General features: G+C 36.6%; 1 protein-coding gene across 4 annotated transcripts in view; it reads left to right on the top strand.

Moving 5' to 3' along the window:
• The window catches only part of LOC137654540 (putative leucine-rich repeat-containing protein DDB_G0290503), a 206,194-nt gene that overhangs the window by 11,767 nt on the left and 170,715 nt on the right, over nucleotides 1-23,712 (top strand). For 3 of the 4 annotated variants that reach the window (XM_068388261.1, XM_068388262.1, XM_068388263.1), the window contains exons 2-4: nucleotides 4,734-5,258; nucleotides 5,969-6,103; nucleotides 6,977-7,087. In XM_068388261.1, the coding sequence (XP_068244362.1) occupies nucleotides 4,815-5,258; nucleotides 5,969-6,103; nucleotides 6,977-7,087 (690 nt within the window). In that variant the 5' untranslated portion in view covers nucleotides 4,734-4,814. Of the gene's footprint in view, nucleotides 1-4,733; nucleotides 5,259-5,923; nucleotides 6,104-6,976; nucleotides 7,088-23,712 lie in introns of those variants that run through there. The other variant, XM_068388264.1, reaches the window with a different exon arrangement.

The following is a 23,712-nucleotide window of genomic DNA, read 5'->3' as shown; positions in this document are numbered from 1 at the left end:
GGGCAGCAAGCTACCCTTCCCCCACCCCCCGCTAACTAGCGCGGGGGTAATTAACCCTCGTTAAAACTATTGGCTCGTCATTTCAGCTGCGCTAAAAGGTAAACCCAATGTAAATAGCTAAGGTTTGTATGGTTAGGAAAAATACAAATTATCTTCGAATTTGTCATGTTTGTATTATTTAAGGAAAAATACTAATTATCTCCGAATTTGTCAATTTTGGGTTTACAGTACCTCCATATGGTTTGCATGCTGATGATGTAAATGGTACTTTCATGGTTGGGAGCAATTACCAGCAGCCAAATTTTGATAGCATAGACTGATTTTTTCTGGTACAAATACAAACTTTCATCCTTTACTTAAGAGAGATAACAGCAAAACTCAAGAATATGACTGTTAAGACTTTAATAACGAAGTGTAAACAGGTGGCAAGTAATTAGCTGGCTGGGAGTGGAGAATCCCCACCCCTCTGCTTGCTCACTGAGTAGTCGCTTTGATAGCAGCTGTCAGTGCAGATAGACTTTCTTCTATTGGCTGAAGATTTTGGCTGATTTTTGCTTTCCAGCTTATTTTCTTCTTTGCTTTTGGACACTTAATCCCAGTTATAACACTAACAGCATACAGTATTGGGACATTGTCCTTGAATTTGAGACATGCTTGAGGATAACATGTCTCCTACAACTCAATCTTCTAGCCAAATGTGAATGCATGGCTCTCACCTTTGCCACCCTTAAGTCAGACTTCTCTGAAGTTGGAAGGAATAAGTTCCTTTTTGAAGGAATACTGTATCCTTCTTTGGATACACACATTCATGAGCAACATGTCTCCTAGCAAGTGCTGTTGAATCCATGTTTCCCAACTGGACTGGAATGCTGATCGCTAGACTTGATCTACAATTAGCTCGCTTTTTAGTGACTGGAGTGTGCTTAATAAGTGAGCACGCTTACTCCTGTGGAGTAGACATGTCTCTCAATGCACTTAGTGTGCCCTCAAGATGAGCGAAGGACTTTTACCTGAACGCACTCTATCATCAAATGTGCTCAGCGTGTGCTCAAGTTCAATGCAGGACTCTCACCTGAGGGCATACTAACATTAAAAGTGCCTTGCTCAATTGAGCACTTGCTGTCACCTGAGCGCACGATCTCACCTTAGTGCTCGCTCTCACTTGACGACTCATTCTCACCTGAGCATGCTAACTCTTCGGAGCATGAGCATGTCTTTCTTCAAATGAGCTGGCATGGCCTCACACACACACACACACACACACCTGAACGCGCTCGTAGAGAGACTAACCTTACTAATCCCCTGGCATGCTAAGCCTGTTAGGGGTTTAGAATAGGTGGGTTACTGCACCTCACCATTTCATGCATCACTCTTACTCACCTCATAAGATCCAGGATTGAGCGCAAGTTTGAACTCTCTTTGAGAAGGGACTTTACGCCTGGGAGAGCTAAAACACATGCACTCTCCGGCCTACATTCATAGTTATGAGTAGCATGTCTATCCAGCAGACCTCCCCGACTATCAAAGTTGTGACTATCGATGTTCAATTACTCCTATGGGTAATTCTCACCTTCAATCCCTTCATGGATCAAGATAATACGGAGTAGTTTCTTTCGCCAACAATTATAAATTGTTTCTGATATAGAATTTGAGTTGAGCTCATGCTCCCTCTCTCCTCATAATTGAAGAGTTCCCAGTAGGGAACATCTTCTATCATTTCTTTACACCTCGGTAGATAGGAGGTTCCCAAGTAACCTCTCTCCCTCTTCCTCAGAAGACTTACCCCTAAAGGAACTCCTTGTACAGTATACTTGAGAAGGATTCTCAAGTTTTTCGGAAGATCAGGACTCGGGACCCAGACCTGATTGCTTTCCACAAAAGGCAATACTGTCCTCAGATTGTTTAGTTAAGGAAATACAAATTACTTTTAGAATTTTTTATATTCCTTACACCCTGAAGGTGTGTTCATGATTACACTTGGGCATTTTCCCCAAGAGGAGATATATTCTTTACGTTCTAAACGTGTATGAATGATTACACTTGTGTTCGATTTTTGCAAGGAAGTAAAACAACAAAAACAGCAAGGATATCAGGCAGGCTCAATTAAAGCACTTGCCTTCCCTGACTGATAAAAAGACAAGTCAGGGCTCAACTTCACACCCTTCACATAGCTTTTATTTGGGGCTTTCTGCATAGAGGCAAACTTTTGTACTCACGGTTGTTCATACTTAAGTTCGTTCCATCTCATGAATGTAGTCAGTAAGTTGACTTTGTACATACTGTATTGAAGAAAACGGGGCCACTGGTCTTCCCTTTCTTTTTGGACGAGTAATCTTTTAAGGCTAATTGATAGGAATTTCAAAAAAGTCACTCCTACCATTTGTCTCCACATAGGAGAGACATGGTTGGCTATTCCTCCACCGAGGATGAAGAAAAACAAAAAAAAATTGCACACTTGTGCTTTCTCCTTAGTTGTTTGTGAATGCAATCATCTTTGGAATGACACCATGATGTGAGCATCTTTTGGAATGTTGCCACACATGCTTGAGGTGCGATCTCTGTTTCAAACATTACCTCTTTTTCTTCATTATAACTAGCCTGTTAGCGATTGCTTGCTCACACACCTTTTCAACTGCTTGCAATTGGTCGCACACCTTTTCAACTGCTTGCGATTGGTCTCGCACCTTTTCAACTGCTTGCGATTGGTCGCACACCCTCTCACTTGGCCGCGATCGATCGGACATCCTCTCACTTGTCTGCTTGATTGCTCTTCCATAGAAGTGCCACTACTAGCCCTCTCATTTGTTCCCACACAAATATAGCCTGAGGGAAGGACTCAGGTTATATTGTGAAGAGAATGCAAATGACCTACAATTGCTCCTACATAAATACAAACCAGAGTAGAGGACTCAGGTTTGTATACAGTAGTTAGGAAGATTGCAAATTACTTCTGAGGGGTCATTCTGATAATTTTAGGCCTAGCAAGCAGAGGGCTGATCTAGTGGTTGCATTTATGCATATAACTTAGAGCAGTCAGATGCTGGTGCTCTTCTAGCTATTGGCACGTCGCTTCCCTCACCGGTCGACTTGTGAGCCCTGACCGTGGTTGTGCACCACCCTTTACTCCCCCAATATGATTGTGACAGATAGTAAAGATATGCGCAAACACACCTATTATGTGATTTTTCAGTACAGTCCAAGGGCTGTTCCTGATTCTTGGCCAATGGACAATTATAAAAAACTTTAACAAAACAAGAGGAAGAGAAATAAGATAGAATAGTGTGCCCGAGTGTACCCTTAAGCAAGAGAACTCTAACCCAAGACAGTGGAAGGCCATGGCACAGAGGCTACGGCACTACCCAAGACTAGAGAACAATGGTTTGATTTTGGAGTGTCCTACTAGAAGGCTGCTTACCATAGCTAAAGGGTCTCTTCTACCTTTACCAAGAGGAAAGTGGCCACTGAACGATTACAGTGCAGCAGTTAACCCCTTGGGTGAAGAAGAATCATGCAACAGAATTCTGGACATGTTCCGTATGGGTTCTGCCTCCCAGTCACCAACTCATCTCCACTAATTTACCACGACAGACGTTATTTGTTCTACCGCTAGGGATCAACAAAGGACTTGGCCCTCTAGGCAGAGGTTCAGGTCATGCTGCAAAGCTCTCTTCTGCCGCATTGCTAGGTGGGGACATGACCTGCTTTGCCCTATCTTCCAGAATTTTTTGTGAAAACAGAGGCATTTTCACATCTTTTTCCCAGGTCTTCCCCTTTGATATCCCCTAGCTGTCTTTGCGGGCAACATGGAGTTTGCTTTGGCGCTTTATCCTGTTAGGGCCTTATCTCTCTGGGACATCCTCGCATTTTGTTTGTGTCTGCTTGGAAGGTGTCGAAACCTTTGTTTAAGAGGATTTTTCTTCCTTCTTAGCAACTTGTTTCCTTGGACTTGGGATCTTGGGGTTTGTGAAGGTCAGACGGTAAGAGCCCATAGTGATTTATCGGTTGGTTTTATGAAGAACATCTTGTTGCCAGAATGCTTGAGGTGGCTACTTGGCTCCATTCCATCTTTTTTTCTTTTATTTGAGGGATGTCTGGCAGGTTTTTGGCAACCTTGCTCCTTAGGCCCATTGGTGACATCAGGGCAGGTGGTCAGACTTGAGACTTGGTGATTGTCTTCTCTCATTAGGTGGAGGCTCCCTTTCTGTATGTATATAGTATTGAGCTAAGATTAAGGTGCCATACTCTTGTGATTTGGTTTGTTAGGCTTGGTATAGCTTAGCTTGGTTATCGTTTGGTCATTATAGGGTAGAGTTAGTTATCCTTGATTGACTGTTTATCCATGAAGTGTTTATGCCCCTTTAGTCGCACACTGGTTACCAGCTTCGTCGTAGGGCGATTGTTGTGTTGTCCTGCCACCGATGCTTTTCTAACCACTGTGTTGCTAACATCTCTTTTCCCCTCGCCTCTTGTCGTCAGTCTCTCCTGTGAGATATGCGGCAATTAGTATTATGGTATGGGATAACTCTTTTATTAGTTTGACTTCAATACTGATCATTTTAATTTTTAGTTGGATATAAAAATTGGGCTGTCATAAAATAGCTGTTTATTGATATGTATGAATAATCTTTTAAAAATTATAGGTTTTAATGACATTCCTATTTACTACAATTTACTTGTACTGTTTGCTGTTCTGTATTCAATTTTTCATATTAATACTATTATTTTTATTCCAGAAATGTAGAAATTAGAAGAGCTGTTTTTCCATTGTAGCAATGAATATGATCAGTTCTGATTGGCCAGGCATTTAACTCAGAATGATTAAAGGGAAGGAAGCTCTAATGAGGAAAATGGATATTGATTCTGATAACACAAGTGATAATGAAACATCCAGGGGTGTTTACCCAAGTGATTCTGTAATGGCATCACAGAGTGATGTGCTTAATCAAAGTCATCAAGATAGCACAAGTAAATCCCACCGCAGTGCTGGAAAGCACGGATCAAAGTCCCGTGGGTTGGAAAGCTCCTACTTTGAGGAGGAGGGTAGAAATTTTGATTGCAGTGACTCTGAAGTCCAATTACCAGAGAGTAAAGGCAGAACTTTTGCAAATGAAGAAAGCAATGATAGCATTAATGAAACGAGTTTAGATGAAACAAGTTTCACTTCTGTGGGTTCTGACAGGGAGAACAGAAGTTCTTCAGAGCTTTCAGTAGATCCTGTGGTTTGGAAGAAGTTCAAGTTTCTATCTTCTATTCTCAAGGTTTGTATTGGGGTCTTTTCTATTTTGTGAAATTTTCTATTAGTAATTCAGTACTGTATATCAAAACTAACCAAAATTTTACACTTTCTAAAATTCTAAGTACTGTAATTAATAAAAGCCAACATGAAAAATAGAAATTTCTTCTTGCTGATGGAATTTTACTGTATCAATAAATGATAAACATTAAGTTGCCTGTTGTTAGTAGATATTATGCTTGTTTTCCACCATTACCTAAATTTGTTATGTATTGAGAGATCTGAACAATTTACTCGCTTCATGCTATTATCTAAAGTACTCATCACCAAATATTATTTACCCTCAAATTCATGTAGTAAACAGCTTTATTTGCTTTTATTGCAAGAAGTTGATTTATTTGAATTTTATCCATGAAATTAGTTTATGAACATGTGAGTTTTTGTTACATTGTATATTTTGTTTCATTGTTACCTTTGATATGTTTTTGTTGTCATTCATGTTTTATTTTTGTTCATTGGTGACCTTTTCTTTGTATTACTTATGTCAATTTAATTACTCTGCATATGTGATGGGTACAGTAAGTTTCTCAAGTACTACTGTGAAATTCTGGAATATATTTTCTGCTTGTTTTATATCACAGTCATTTTGTAAACATTTTAAAGTTAACAGTATAGGTATCTTTGTTGCAGTGGCACATAGATATCAGAATTGTACCACTACTGTAATTTTTGTAGGAGACCCAGCACAACCTAAGGGCAATGGATGATCTTATACTGGAACACCGTCGAATTCAGGACCTGACAAATCTCCAAATGGCACAGAACAGAGCGTCAGGATCCTGTAGTCATTTATCTATATCTGATAACCAGGTATGCTGTTGTTTATCTGTGAATTGCTATATGTACTCATTGGCTTATGTTTTAGATGTTTCAGTATTCATAGTTTGTAGTTATAATTAGATTAGGTTTGAAATTTTTTGTTGGGATGGTATAAATAGAGCTTTTTGTAAAATATTTGTAATTTGCGTCTGTTAATTTGATTTTGGAATTGTATTAAAGTTGCAATACAGTACCTGGCTGTTGTACAGATTATGATTAAAAATGCATTGGAGTAGTGTAGTGTTTCATTATTTTCACCACTATTTGATTTTAATCTTCATGACTACAGTATTTTGCAAATAAATTGGTCAGTTAACATATAATTTTGTAGTAGTATCATAATGATTCAAAATTCATAAGAATAGAGTGGACTTTAATTTAGACAGTCCCTTTATTGTTTTTAGCTGAATGATTTCATTTTAGTTTGAAGTTTTTCATTAAACAAAAGTACTACATTTAAAGACTGCTTTCATTTCATTGTAATGCATGGCGTAGCGTAGCATTAAGCAATACAGTACAGGACTGTATTATTGCTTGTAAATTTCATTTGAAAGTAATAGGAAATGTATAAAATAAGTATTTTTGCCAGGTAGAATAAAAGAAATTCCCAGTAGATTTCATTTGGTTGTACAGTAGTTGCTTATTAGTGCTATTTCTCATGTTTTAGGGGGAGCTCTCAGTCCTTACTAACCTTTCAATTTGAAAATATGCTGAAGATTTGCTTTTGCCAAGATATGTTTTTATGTAAGTATAGTAGTTTTCAAAGCTTTACTCTTCTTAAAACTTTTTTATGGTTTAATTCACAAACCTAGTGGGCTTGGAACCACATGTGCTTTACTAATATTAGCCATATGATTTGCACAGAAGTTGGGAGAAGGGGAGCCAAAGACTGATGAAGCTAAGCTTGAAGAAATTCTTGGGCTACTACACAACCTAACTTCTACTCTGTCTTCCTATGAACAGCACCCACTCTTGGTGAGTTCCATTTGGTAACTTGAAGCTCATTAAACTTCTGCTTGATTTAGTACTGTATCTCTTTAAAGGAAGAATGGATGCCAAGCATTTACTGCCACATGCGATGTTTTACATACATATTTTTGAAGGGGAAATAATTAAAAAACAATCATTGTGCTGCTGTATTTATTAGTCAATATGTAGCAATTGCCTTAAAATGCACCGAAGATAACATTGTATCTAAAATTTTTCTTTATGTGGAATTGTAATGTGAAACCTTGTCATGCATTATTTTCCTATAATTATTCCATTATTTATAGATACTTTTCTCATATACAGTATACTGTACTGCCTTTAATATTGTATGGTAGTAAAATGTTAGCATATATACGAGAGAAAGTAGAATCTTTACTTCACATTTTAAATTCATCAGTAATAATTATACCATGGGTAGTAGCCAGAAAATCCAGATCCTCCATATCCATTTCCACTGTAGTGAAGTTCTAGAGGGCTTTGTTGATACCCAGTAGGAATGTAACCAATTATTCCATTGCCGAAACCTCTTAATCCTCCTCTAAGCAGTTGGAGCCTTCCATGTAGTCTTCCACCTAATCCAGCTAGGCCATATAATCCAAGGCCCTGGGCTCCATGGCCAAGTCTGTAACCTCTGTAGCCAAAATCTCTGAGGTCATTTCTATGTTGTCCATAGAGATTATGGCCATAGTTTTCATTGCCCTTATGGCTTTCTCCATACCCATGTCCAGTATCAAATTTTTGTCCCTGATCATGCCCATATTCATGGCTGTATTTATGTTCATAACCTTTGCTGTATCCTTTTGAAAATCCATGTGAATTCCCATGCTGCGCTCCATAACCATATCCAATATTCCCTTTGCTGCCATAGTGGTTGTGGCCTCCATAATTCCCTTGGCCAGTATAACTTCCGTAGTCATCGTACTTTCCATGGTTATCATAGTGATCCCTGTATCCTGCTCCATAGATTCCTCTTTCTGTTCGGATGCTCTCGGACAGTGACATTTCTTTTTGAGTTTTTGCTGATAACTTTTCATTCAGCTGACAATTGATGTCTTTTGTATCAGGTGTAGAAATGTCTGAATCTGCCTTTGTATTGTGTGTGTTTGCGCCTTTGAAAATGGGAAGGTAAATAGCTTCTGACGATGCAAACTGATGAACGGGTGTGTGTCTTTCTTTATCTATCAATTTGTCATCTTTTTGAATAAACTGTTGATTATTACTCTCATGTAATTTGTTGGTATTTTTACCCGGAGTTACGTTTTTAGTTAGGAATGCTGTTTGTTCTCCCCTTGACAAAATGACTTCCTTTCTTTGGTTTTGCTCATCTGTGACATCTAACAGGGTCTTGCTATGATTTTGAGGTAATGGTATGCTGTTAGAATCTTTCTTTTGAAGATCTGTTTTTGATTCCCCTGCCTCAGTCGGCTCATCAGAAGTATTCTCTACATAGACTGCATCAATGACCAGAAATGCTGCACAAAGAAGGAGAACCTGGAATTGGTGAATGAATAAAGTTCAGTTCAGATTACTTACTATACACACAGTGATAATTGCAGAATAATGATTAAATTTCTATAAATAAATGGGAATTAGTTTTGAAATGTATTTTATAAAAATAAGGTAGTAGAAATGTTTTTTATTACTGTACCGAATAGCATTGCATTTCTTAAACTTTTATTATCATGAAATTTAAAAGTTATAAGTTCATAGGGTTGCCCGGAGAGTAAATGGCAAATTTAAAGAATTCTGATGAGAGAGAGAGAGAGAGAGAGAGAGAGAGAGAGAGAGAGCCTTATTGCCTTATTGCCTTATTGCCTTATCTTTTGTTTGGGTTCCCCCAGGTCCCTCAGTGTGAGGCACCTCGTATATCCACCAGAGAGTTGCTAATACATCTTCCGGTGTATTTTGCATCTTCCAGTCTTGGATGGTCTGGGATGCATCTTAGGTATTTATCGAGCTGATTTTTAAACGCATCTACGCTCACTCCTGATATGTTTCTTAGATGAGCTGGCAGCACATTAAATAGTCGCTGCATTATCGATGCTGGTGCGTAGTGGATTAATGTCCTGTGCGCCTTTCTCAGTTTACCTGGAATGCTTTTTGGCACTATTAATCTACCTCGGCTTGCTCTTTCTGATACTTTAAGCTCCATGATGTTTTCAGCAATTCCTTCTATTTGCTTCCATGCTTGTATTATCATGTAGCGTTCTCTTCTCCTTTCTAGACTGTATAGTTTTAAAAATTGCAGTCTTTCCCAGTAATCAAGGTCCTTAACTTCTTCTATTCTAGCAGTATAGGACCTTTGTACACTCTCTATTTGCGCAATATCCTTTTGGTAGTGTGGGTACCATATCACATTGCAGTACTCGAGTGTACTACGCACATAAGTTTTGTAAAGCATAATCATGTGTTCAGCTTTTCTTGTTTTAAAGTGTCTGAATAATATTCCCATTTTTGCTTTACATTTAGCCAACAGTGTTGCTATTTGGTCGTTGCATAACATATTCCTATTTAAAATTACACCAAGGTCTTTAATTGCTTCCTTGTTTGTGATTGTCTCATTATTAGGTCCCTTGTATGCATACACCATTCCTTCTCTGTTTCCATAATTTATTGATTCGAATTTATCGGAGTTAAATACCATCCTATTTATCTCCGCCCATTCATATATTTTGTTTAGATCTCTTTGTAGTGAGTTCCTATCTTCATCACAAGTAATTTCTCTACTTATTCTTGTGTCATCGGCGAAACTTCTCACTACGGAGTTTTCAACATCACAGTCTATGTCTGAGATCATAATAACAAATAGCAGTGCAGCTAATACCGTACCTTGGGGCACACCAGATATTACCTGGGCTTCATCTGATTTCTCGTCATTTGCAACCACTATCTGTTTTCTGTTTTGCAGGAATTCTTTTACCCATTTTTCCTATCTTTCCCACAATATTATGCTTTCCTCATTTTTTTCTCCAATATGTTATGGTCTACCTTGTCAAAGGCTTTTGCAAAATCTAGATAGATCACATCTGTGTCTTTTTCATTTATCATATTATTGTATATGTTTTCATAGTGAGCTATCAGTTGGGTCTGTGTACTTTTTCCAGGTACGAAACCGTGTTGACCCATATTAAACAAATTATTTTTGACCAAATGGTTCATTATTTTCTTTTTTATTACCCTCTCATACACTTTCATAATATGTGATGTTAGACTAACAGGTCTATAATTGCTTGCCTCTAGTCTTGATCCACTTTTGAAGATAGGGGTTATATAAGCTAATTTATGTTTAACATATATCTCGCTCATATCTATACTCTGTCTTAGCAGTATTGCAAGTGGCTTCGCGATAGTGTTTGCGAAGAGAGAGAGAGAGAGAGAGAGAGAGAGAGAGAGAGAGAGAGAGAGAGAGAGAGAGAGAGAGAGAGAGAGATGCTCTATCCTTGTGGTTAAGAATAGGAATCTCTAGAGCTCCAGAAAATTGGTGAATTGTACTCTCAATTAGATTGGTAAACTTGAAGGTAGAACCTTGCATGCTCAAATTTTTTAAGTTAGCAGTTTGTTGTACTTTTTAAGGAATCCTATGATAGAGAATAGATACCGTAGGTTGTTCGTTCATTTTCATTATCCTCCGTCATGTTGCATTTGGCGGAGATGCCTGCCATTGGGTACATATATGTACAGCCTTGTCATGAATGTTAATGACATTTGTAACTCTATGGCTAATATACTGCAAAGCCTAATGCATAGATGTTAAAACAACTATTGACAGCTTACTTGGAGGAAAATAGCACCATAGAGTTTCACAATAATAACTAAGTGATTGATTATTACTTTGGTAAAAAGAGTTGAGTTTTTATCATCTGATAGATTAGAAAATTATTATTTGTACTAAGAGTTCTATTCTTCCACCTCACCAATTGGGATTTTCTTGTGTCTGTCATAAAGTGATTAAGTAAAAAATAATGGCAGTTGAACAACTAACGTTGTGGCTAGTTTTGAATTAGGATTAGAAGCTTGGTCTTTCCACCCAACCTCAATGATATGGCTTATAGCCAAGAAACATAGATTCTATGAAGATTGAGATTGGGCTAAGTGTTATTGATGCCACATTGATAAAGTGGATAAGGTTTAAAATATGTAAAATATTTATGTTCAACCTCATAGATTTCAATAAGTTAGATTCCTCATTGTAGATAAAAGAAATATAAAGAGGAAGATACACTTTTAGATTGATAAGTGTAAGGAAAACAGGATTCTTTTGTCTAACTATGCCTTTGGCTAGTTTAGTTGTCTATTACTACACTAAGGTGCTGTTAGTTATTTTTTTCTCTGAACTTTAATTTTACTGTACAGTATTGCATAATGCTTCAAGGACTTTAACGTTGCATTGCAGCATTGTTATATTTTGACAAATGTATTTGGAAGGCAAAACACAGTACTAGTCTTTTCCCTCCAGTTACAAAGTAGAATGAGACACTAGTTAATTAACGTAGATAATTAACATAATCTAGTTATTAATGCAAAAGAAGATAGAGTTAAGGAAATTTAGCTTGCTTTGGTGAAATAATGGACTTCCATGAATTAGGAATTTATGACCTATATATGTAAAAAGTTGTACATACCTTTAGTATCATGTTGAATCTGCTGTGATTGTAAGCTTGTGAACTGTGTATGGAAACTGCTTTAGATATCAGAATCCCTCTCCTTTTATACGTGAAAAGCAAGGAGCTCAAAACTTTCGAAGGAAATTTGAATGATAGGGCACGTTTTTGTTTCATTGTCTCCATTAAACAGTAGTGGGTGTGGAGAGTTATCCTGTGATGCAATTGGATTGTGCATAAGATTCAGTAATTTTGTTACTGGTGCAAACTTATTTTGGCATAGATTTTATAAGAGAAAGAAAATTGTTGTACGATAAGGGGTAGTATATAGTGGAGTAATAATCCTTGATTTTTTACTTAATTTTACTGTACAATATTGTTTAAAAATTTATTTGGTTAAGTACAAATTTACATTTCTGGTGAAGTAAAAAATATGATCTTTATTTTTTTGGTACAAGAAAGTAACATGATAATCTATATTAGAAATTAGATAGATTTGAGAAGTTTCACACTTTTTTATTGATTGCAATTTTTGTTGTAAGTAAAATAGAGTAATAGAGTAATATAATATGAGGAGATGTATGAACGGCATTTTAATGATGTTGCAATTAGTGAATGCCATAATAGCAATGGTTCTTTGTGCAAAAAATGGAAAGTGAATGGTCAATGCTCGAGAAAAGGAAGTAAATGACTTGCTTTTTCATTGAGTTTTAATCTTGTCTTTTCACTTTTTATGTCTTTCCTTTTATTTTTCCAATTTGGTAGGGCAATTTTTTTTCCCAATAATGGAATTGATATAGATACTGTATGTAAGTATTCTTTTCTTAGAGAATAATATATTTATACTGTATTTCATATTTTGGGAATATATGTGAGTTTTGAGTGGCATAACTCACTGGAGGTCAGATCTGTCTTGATACAGTTCTTTCAACCAAACCCCCTTTGTTTGTTTTCTGTGGGACCTCTGTAGCGGGTGGAATTTTCTTTCGAGACTGCTTTTTTATATGGGGTGAAATACTGACAAATGATCTAAAATTCTTTCTAAGATAATTAATCATTTATCAGCATCTAACTCTGTACATTACCTTGCTCATGTAATTTGTCATGGGATGTAAGTACAGTAGGCACCAAAACTGATACAACAAATTGCAAAATTCATCGTACGTAGTTCGTTAGAAACTCGTGGGGTTGCCAGTTAGTATATTTTGGCATCATCTTTATCTGATAATAAGTGTCAGTGATTAACTGTAGAATCAAAGAAAGCATTTCCCTGGTGAATGGTCGTTAGTTCAATAATTGTTTATTAAAAGAAAAAATAATTTGCCCGTAGAAACGTGTGATATTGAGTGTTCACCATTCAGTGGCAGCAGGAACCGCTGAGTGTATGACTATAAGCCTAATGTGATTGTGGATTACTTTTATAGCGCTATTATAATTTCTTTTTATAAAGCACAAAGTAGTTTAGCATCTGATTAAATGAAATATAAATAAGACTCCAGATGGTGTGAGAAAAAAAACTTTTAAATCCAAGTTATATGCACGTTTAACTAAATTCAAGAAAATATGATACTCGTGCTATGCACACACACACATATATACAGTATATATATATATATATATATATATATATATATATATATATATATATATATATATATATATATATATATATATATATATATATATATATATATATATATATATATATATATATATATATATATATATATGCAAAAGCCAGTAGGAAATAATAAAAAGCTTTAGTACCAAGCGCTTTCGTGCATTTTAATACACTTCTTCAGGGTACAATAAAAAGTGAGACATAGTTGAAGGACGTCAATAAGTAAAATAGGATAAAAACAAAAAACTAAAATTTGTTTTGAACAGTAGAGAAATGATAGAAAAACATAGTCAGCTAACTAGCATTGTCAAACAATCAAACAACCCACAGCCAAAATTTGTACTTGAACGGAAACTGGTCATAAACACACATAAAAAAGGTAAACACAAATTATATAATTCTTAATTGTTGAACAATATTGGTCATGATGAAATTATCCAATTTATATAAACCAGCACTAATATTAAAAACACAATCCGACTTTATCTTAATAATACTTGATTCTATAATATTTCTCTTCACAACATCTTTACAAAATAGCAGCTCTTTAGATTTCTTCCAGTCTATCAAGTGATTATATTCATTCATGTGAACGAATAGTGCGTTAGACATATTACCAACTCGAACACAGTATTTATGTTGATTTATCCTTGTTCCCAGCATTTTACCACTTTGCCCAATATATTTCAAATTACAACCACTACATGGAATTTCATATATGCAGCCTACACTATTACACGGAGAGTTCTTTATCAAAATACACTTTATAGTAGAAGAATTTCTAAAAACAACATTAACATTAAAACATCTTAAAATTTTTGGTAGACAGAGAAAACTATCATTATACGGTAAAACTAATAAATTATCATGATTAAAAGATGTTACATTGTCAATTGCATAATAAGTTTTTTTGGCTTTTTGTAATGCTACGTCAACTAAGTATCTTGGGTACTTCAAATTAAAGGCAATTTCGTATATTCTTAAAAACTCATCATCTAAAAATTCTGGGCAACAAACTCTAAGAGCTCTCAAAAACATTGAGGAAAAAACAGAGAGTTTTACTTTAATATGGTGATTAGAATAAAAGTGAATGTAAGACGATACATTGGTGGGTTTTCTAAAAACGCTAAACTTAAAACTATTATTATGTCTATGAATAATCCAGTTCGACCCATAATTAGTTCTGTGGGGTCATCGGTGTATAACCTATCAAAATGGCTTGTTAAAGAGTTGTCCCCCTTGTTAGGAAACATTTCTGGCTTCTCTGTGAAAAATAATGTTGATTTCCTTAATCGTTTAAGAAGTTACAATATTGATTTTGAATTTAAAATGATAAGTTTTGACGTGACATCACTTTTTACTAAAGTTCCAGTTGATGATTTATTAGATTTTTTAACCGAAGAGTTGCCTAATTATGAATTTTCTCTGCCATGTAATACTATGTTAGAATTGATTAAAATGTGCATCAAAGATTGTAAATTTACTTTTAATGGGAATTTTTATGAGCAAAAATTTGGAATGGCAATGGGTAACCCTTTATCACCTCTTTTAAGTAATATTTATATGGAATTTTTTGAGAAGAAGCTTTTAGTGAATATTTTGCCGGGAAGAGTTTTGTGGTCTCGTTATGTTGATGACATTTTTTGTATATGGCCTTTAAATGAAGATGTATCTGTTTTTTTACTTAGACTAAACTCATTGGTCCCTTCTATTAATTTTACAATTGAGGAAGAAAGAAATTCTGTTCTGCCCTTTTTAGACGTAAATGTTCATAGACATAATAATAGTTTTAAGTTTAGCGTTTTTAGAAAACCCACCAATGTATCGTCTTACATTCACTTTTATTCTAATCACCATATTAAAGTAAAACTCTCTGTTTTTTCCTCAATGTTTTTGAGAGCTCTTAGAGTTTGTTGCCCAGAATTTTTAGATGATGAGTTTTTAAGAATATACAAAATTGCCTTTAATTTGAAGTACCCAAGATACTTAGTTGACGTAGCATTACAAAAAGCCAAAAAAACTTATTATGCTATTGACAATGTAACATCTTTTAATCATGATAATTTATTAGTTTTACCGTATAATGATAGTTTTCTCTGTCTACCAAAAATTTTAAGATGTTTTAATGTTAATGTTGTTTTTAGAAATTCTTCTACTATAAAGTGTATTTTGATAAAGAACTCTCCGTGTAATAGTGTAGGCTGCATATATGAAATTCCATGTAGTGGTTGTAATTTGAAATATAGTGGGCAAAGTGGTAAAATGCTGGGAACAAGGATAAATCAACATAAATACTGTGTTCGAGTTGGTAATATGTCTAACGCACTATTCGTTCACATGAATGAATATAATCACTTGATAGACTGGAAGAAATCTAAAGAGCTGCTATTTTGTAAAGATGTTGTGAAGAGAAATATTATAGAATCAAGTATTATTAAGATAAAGTCGGATTGTGTTTTTAATATTAGTGCTGGTTTATATAAATTGGATAATTTCATCATGACCAATATTGTTCAACAATTAAGAATTATATAATTTGTGTTTACCTTTTTTATGTGTGTTTATGACCAGTTTCCGTTCAAGTACAAATTTTGGCTGTGGGTTGTTTGATTGTTTGACAATGCTAGTTAGCTGACTATGTTTTTCTATCATTTCTCTACTGTTCAAAACAAATTTTAGTTTTTTGTTTTTATCCTATTTTACTTATTGACGTCCTTCAACTATGTCTCACTTTTTATTGTACCCTGAAGAAGTGTATTAAAATGCACGAAAGCGCTTGGTACTAAAGCTTTTTATTATTTCCTACTGGCTTTTGCGTATACCAAGTCACGTGATCCTTGTGGCAGTAAAGCATATATATATATATATATATATATATATATATATATATATATATATATATATATATATATATATATATATATATATATATATATATATATTATATACAATATATATATAAATATATATATTTTATATACAATATATATATATATATATATAAATATATATATTTGTACAGTGAACCCTCGTTTATCGCGGTAGATAGGTTCCAGTCGCGGCCGCGATAGGTGAAAATCCGCGAAGTAGTGACACCATATTTACCTATTTATTCAACATGTATATTCAGACTTTTAAAACCTTCCCTTGTACGTAGTACTGTTAACAAACTACCCTTTAATGTACAGAACACTTAACCCTGGATAGGTAAGGTGGGTCGTTTGCGACCCCGAGCGTCAAAAAAAAACAGGTTTTTCTCACGTGACTCACCCCTGTGACTGAATTTGTGGGTGATCGACCTGCAGGAGGTGTCTCCCCTACACGCTCTAGTAGTGTCCAGATGTGCATTGCTGTAGCTGTACTCCTTCCCCGATTTCTGAGACGCGTCGGGGTCGTTCGCGTCCGAGTTTACCTTTCTGAGGTAGTTTGCATAATTATCAAAGTTATTACGTATTATGAAATTGTCGTAGAATGGTGCAACTTGTATAGGTTATCAGTTGTGGAAAGTCTTGGTGGATTGTTTGGCTACCATGTGCATGTTTTTTTTTTTAGTTAAAATGTCGTTCATCACCACGAGGACCATTTTACCGCGAGTGCCCCTTTTTCATTTTTTTTCATTTTTTTGCCAAGTCATTTTTCCGTAAGATATTGCCAAATAGTGTCGTAAAACTTTTGCTTGTTTAGTGTTGGAAAGTGTGTCTAGATGATCTGGCTACCCATGCATGACTTTGTTTTTGTCAGATACGACGTAGTTATTGGTATATTGGGTATTTAACTGCGGTTACCAATTTCTGTTTTTTTTTCAATATTTGTAAAAACTACTACGTAGTAAGGAATTGCCGTATATTATTCATTTTTTTTTTCATGTTTATGTGTTAGAAAGTGTGCTTTGATGGTTGGGCTAACACGTGCATGTCTTTTTTTTTATCTGAGATGTCGTATATTAGAATGTCGGGCATTTTACCGCGAGTGTCCCGTTTTCATTTTTTTTCATTTTTTTGCCAAGTCATTTTTCCGTAAGATATTGCGAAATAGTGTCGTAAAACTTTTGCTTTTTTAATGTTGGAAAGTGTGTCTAGATGATCTGGCTACCCATGCGTGATTTTGTTTTTGTCAGATACGACGTAGTTATTGGTATATTGGGTATTTAACTGCGGTTGCCAATTTCTGTTTTTTTTTTTCAATATTTGTAAAAATTTACTACGTAGTAAGGAATTGCCGTATATTATTGATTTTTTTTCATGTTTATGTGTTAGAAAGTGTGCCTTGATGGTTGGGCTAACACGTGCATGTCTTTTTTTTTTATCTGAGATGCCGTATATTAGAATGTTAGGCATTTTTCCGCGAGTGCCCCTTTTTATTTGTTTTGCATTTTTTTGCTTAGTCATGTTACCGTAAGGAATTGGCAAGTAGTGTCGCAAAACTTATATTTTTATAGTGTTGGAAAGTGTTTCTAGATGATCTGGCTACCCATGCCTATTTTTTTTTTAGCCAGATATGGCGTATATATAAGTATGTGTTCGATTTTCCTGTGATTGCCATTTTTTCGTTTTTTCCCATTTCTTTCAAAATTACTACGTACTAAGGAACTATCACAGAGTAATATTTCATTTATATGTTTATTTGTCGGAAAATATGCCTTGATGGTTTGCCTAGCACGTGGCTGAAATTGTTTTTTTCTGAAATGCCGTATATTAGAATGGCCATTTTTCCACGAGTGCCCCTTTTTATTTGTTTTGCGTTTTTTTGCTTAGTCATGTTACCGTAAGGAATTGGCAAGTAGTGTCGCAAAACTTATATTTTTATAGTGTTGGAAAGTGTTTCTAGATGATCTGGCTACCCATGCCTATCTTTTTTTTAGCCAGATATGGCGTATATATAGGTATGTGTTCGATTTTCCGGTGATTGCCATTTTTTCGTTTTTTCCCAATTCTTTCAAAATTACTACGTACTAAGGAACTATCACAGAGTAATGATTCCTCTAGATGTTTATTTGTTGGAAAATTTTGTTTACTTTTTTTTGATTGTATATCATCAAATTTTTTTAGCTAAAATATTGTTTTACATTTTTTTTTTTCGATTTTATTTCCCTTCAAAAAAATTTTTTGGGTCAGAATTTTAATTTTATAGTCGAAAATAATCGACAATTATCCAGCAACCCACCATACAATTTTTATGCATATCCAATAATAATTAGATTAGTAAATAACACCTTGAAATTGACATACCCTTCCTACATTTCAAGTGGCAGATTAGGGAGTAAGAGTCAGTGTGGTTGGCGGCCATTTTGTGGACATATCCGAAGCGTAAGCTGCCCTATCTATATATATTCTTGTTCCCTATAGAATTTGTGATATTTTGGTATATTTTTACCTGCATAAATATCATATTATATATTAAATATATGTATTTTTTTACGAAATTTCCAAGTACTCAAAAAATTACCTTTAGATATGGCCCCTGATATAAATGTAATTTACAAAATAATGAAGATTTTTTTACATATTTCTATTTTAGGATAACATATGTTTATTCCCTAAAAAAATTAGCCACTTCCTATTTCATTTGGGTACCCAAAAAAATTCATGAAATTTGGACAATTTTTTTTGGCCAAAAAAAGTTACCCTTTTTTTCTCATTTCAGATCTTCACCTCCATGGGTCTGACTTCATCCAAAATACATCAAGATGTGTCCTAAACATTCAAGAATCAATTCCTAAAAGGATTTGTGTATATATGTATAAACTTTTTTTTAATGAATTTTTATGTCAGGTCTTTTTTATTTTCTACTTAATTTTTTAAAATATTTATAATAAATAGTTTTTCTGCAGATGAGTAGTATTTATCTTTACAGTTGTTTTAAGCATTCATTGAAGTTTTTTTTGGCAAAAGAAAAAAGGAGGTTACTGCAAAAACTGATTTTTCAAGAATTTTTTTTGGCGTCGGGGTCGTTCGCGTCCGAGTATACCCTTAAAGGGGTGTCCGAGGACCGTACCTATCCAGGGTTAATGCATGTACTACAGTACCCTAAACTAAAACAGGCACAAATATTAAAGGTGATTTTATATCATGCATTTCCTAAACATGCTAAAAAGCATGATAAAAAATGGCAACCAATGTTTTGTTTACATTTATCTCTGATCATAATGTAGAAACAAACTGGAGGTAGAGCTTTGCTTATTACCCAGACATATTTCCCATACTTTTCCCTTAGAACTACATCACATCTTCCTACTTTAGATATATATATATATATATATATATATATATATATATATATATATATATATATATATATATATATATATATATATATATATATATATATATATATATATATATATATATACAGTATATGTGTGTGTGTATATATATATATATATATATATATATATATATATATATATATATATATATATATATATATATATATATATATATATATATATATATATATATATATTTATATATATATACACATATATATACCTACATATATACATAAATACATGCATACATATATATATATATATATATATATATATATATATATATATATATATATTACTGTATATATATGGGTTATGGAAAAAATCCGCGAAGTGGTGAATCCGCGATGGTCGAACCGCGAAGTAGCGAGGGTTCACTGTATATAAAACGGATTTTGAGCGAAGCGAAAAATCTATTTTTGGGTGAGATAGCCATGGCGTCCTGATGGAAGGTTCCTTTTTGGTAGCTTCCTTGGGTAAATAACTACTAAGATATTCCCAGAGAATTTAACCACAGGTTATCACAGAATTCTAACTTCTGGAGCGAGTATCCTAAAGGTTTCCCTTTTAAGACACCGTATATCAACAGGGGACGCATGTATTAACGCGCCACATAGCTATCTACACACCGAACAGATTTAACACTTCGGTGTGTAAGAGCGGAGAATAGCTGGGAGCCGTTCCACAGCTAATTTCGTCCGTGGCTACTTTTGGTACTCGAGACGTAAACAAACGGGCGCCATTGCTAAATGACGTCACGTCCGTCCTCATCCTGAAGCCAGTTGCTTGCCGATCACCATGATACAGCAGAGCAGGGTGGGACCTAAAAACTGGACGAAGTAGCAGGGAGGGTCCATCAGGACGCCATGGCTATCTCACCCAAAAATAGATTTTTCGCTTCGCTCAAAATCCGTTTTTTGGGCTCAAGCCATGGCGTCCTGATGGAAGAATACCAGAGAATCAATGTATCGTGGTAGATTTTCCCCTATTAGGTAAGTGCCAAGGGCTTTGAACAATGTAGCATAGTAATCTTAATAAAAGAACCGTAGGGAAAAATCTTCCTGCCCCCCTTGGCAGTGAAGTTCCCACGGGCCATGCCGAGATCAAAGTGGTTATCGAAGGGCTATTCACCTTGCTAGAAGAACCTGAAGAACTTGGAGACGAGACTGAATGGTTGGCATTCGTATCGGAACATTCTCGAAGGCAGACAAGTGGTGGTTGGACACTGTGTGTCGAGAAGGAGAGTTTCGTCTTTAGGGTATGAAGAGTAAGTATTCGTATTGGAATATTACATTGCGAAGGTGAATATATAATAAGGGTTAGGACCTTAGTATCTCCATGAACCATAGGGAAGGGATAATAAAACTATGACAGGCATGTATTTCATAGTATAAGTAGGAGCGGATTGAGACGCACAAGTAATAAAATAAGAATTTTATTTCACAATTGCAGAAAAATAAATGAATTGCAGTAATAAGTAAATTTAATTTACAGTAAATTATAATGTACATAGTAATAAAGACTTGCTCTTGAATCTGAAAGGGAATTTCAAATTTATTAGTAGGCACTCGTTCTCGAGGAACGTCAGTCTTTAATTAAAACACATCATGCTCTAGGCATGCGGCACTTGTGTGACGACTATGACATTTCACCTGGGATAAGAACAGTTATAAGAAAGCACTAAGTGTTTTCGACATCACTACGTATCGCTCGAGGGTCAACATAGGCACCCGAAGAGTTAGAGTCCCAAATAACTCGCTGTTCTATGCAGAGTTAGGTGCAGGTTTCATAACACTACCTGCGGCTACCACAAAATGTTTGACTTCGTGCACTTGTTTCGCATAATGTTTGAAGAAAACACGCGAGGACTTCCAGCCTGTGAAGCTTTTAAGGCTTTCGAAGTCCATACTCTGAAAGAAATTCAGAGACGATGCAACTTTTCTAGGATCGTGACCGGCGGGTGTACTGTCAGGATCCGCTCTGCGAATGAAGTAGGTGATTTTCGCTCTTAGTTGTTTCAGTGACAGGTCGCTGCCCGATGTTTCTCCTTTGAAGAGTTGGCCTCCACCAAAGTTCGAAGTTCTGCGAAGATAGACCTTGAGGCTCTCTACTGGGCATAGAGAGGCATCTTCCTTCAGGGGGCATATTCTCCAGGGGCCCCATCTTTTGGTGGGTAATTCGTTTTTGGCGAGAAACGTCGGATCCGGGGAGAGGGTAATGTCTCCTGAATCAGAAAACAGGATGTGACCCTCTTCTCTTGACAATGCCACTATTTCGCTGACTCGGGCTCCTGAAGCAAGAGCAAAGAGAAATATAACTTTCTGAGTCAGATCCTTGAGAGGGCATGAATCATTATCCAAGTTGGAGGCGAAATGGAGCACCTTGTCCAATGACCAGGAGATCGGTTTCGGTGGGGGTGCTGGGCGTAGACGAGCGCATGCTTTCGGCAGTTTATTGAAGATGTCGCTGGACAGATCAATTTGGAAGGCATACAACAGTGGTCTAGTCAAGGCCGATTTGCAAGTCGAGATCGTATTGGCTGCTAATCCCTGTCCATGAAGGTGAATGAAGAAGGACATGCAGAAATCAGTGGTGATTTCCTTAGGATTTTTTGCCTTGACGAAAGAGACCCATTTTCTCCAAGATGATTCGTATTGCCGTCTTGTGGATTCGGTCTTGTATTCCTCGAGGAAGTCTAGACTTTTCTTCGAGATCCCAAACCTCTTCTTTGCGGCTAGGGAGAGAAAATCATGAGATGAAGGTCCTTGATTTTCGATGATGAAGCGAAGACAGTCGACTTCTGTACTTGTTGGGAGAGAACTGGGCCCGGGAGAGGGATCAGCTTGGGCTGCAGCTCCAGGACCAGGGGGTACCAGTTGCTCCGGGGCCACTTGGGAGCCACTAGGGCCGCTGTCCCTTTGAAGGTTCTCAGCTTGGAGAGGACTTTCAGCAGAAGGTTGGTGGGAGGGAACAGGTAGATCTTGGACCATCTGTTCCAGTCCAGTGACATGGCATCCACTGCTTCTGCCTTGGGGTCCTCGTACGGGGCCACATACCGAGGAAGTTGATTGTTGTCGCTCGTTGCGAAGAGATCGATCTGAAGTTCTGGGACTTGGTGAGAGATGAAGGAGAATGATCTTGCGTCTAGAGACCATTCCGACTCTATCGGGCTTGTCCGAGATAGAGCGTCCGCTGTCACGTTGCGGAATCCTTGTAGGTGAACTGCAGACAGGTGCCATTTCTTCCTCTCTGCCAGACGGAAGATTGTCAGAAGCACCTGATTTATCTGGGGCGATCTTGAGCCTTGGCGATTGAGACATCGAACTACCACCGAGTTGTCTAGGGTTAGACGAATATGGATCGAGGGAGGCGGGGAGAGTTTCTTCAGAGTTAGAAGGACCGCCATGGCCTCCAAGATGTTGATGTGAAACGTCTTGAACAGGGGAGACCATGTGCCTTGAGCCTGTTTTTGGTGGGAGTGACCTCCCCAACCCTCCAGCGAAGCATCCGTGTGGATGTTGAGTGATGGAGATGGGTGTTGAAGAGGAATGGACCTTTTCAGGGCCTTTGCTTCCGACCACGGCTTGAGGAGAAGTCGAAGTCTGTTTGGGAGCCGTCTCTTGAGGTCTCTTCGAGCGATGGATGCAGAACGTCTCCAGACTCCCGCGGCATCCTTTAGCTGTGCACGAAGCACCGGGTTTGTTACTGAGGCGAACTGTAGAGAGCCTAGAACTCGTTCCTGCTGGCGTCTTGAGATCCGCTTGGATTTCAGTAGTCGCTTGACAGACCCTGCTATTTCCTTCCTTTTCTTCTGGGGGATGGAAAGGCGGTGTGACTGAAGGTTCCATTGGATTCCTAACCATTGGAACTTCTGAGCTGGAGAGAGGCGAGATTTCTTCACGTTTATCTTGAATCCCAGGTGTTCTAGGTACTGGGTGACTTTGCTGCAGGATTTTAAACATTCCTCGGGCGATGGAGCCCAGACTAGCCAATCGTCGAGGTAGGCCATCACCTGGACGTCTCGGAGGCGGAGCTGTTGTACTATGGCGTCCGCCAGCTTTGTGAAGATCCGAGGGGCCACATTGAGGCCGAAGGGCATGGCCCTGAAGGCGTAGCTTTT

The sequence above is a fragment of the Palaemon carinicauda genome, chromosome 15 (genome assembly GCF_036898095.1).
Source record: "Palaemon carinicauda isolate YSFRI2023 chromosome 15, ASM3689809v2, whole genome shotgun sequence".
Taxonomy (NCBI): Eukaryota; Metazoa; Arthropoda; class Malacostraca; order Decapoda; family Palaemonidae; genus Palaemon; species Palaemon carinicauda.
This window is presented reverse-complemented; position numbering and strand designations above follow the sequence as displayed.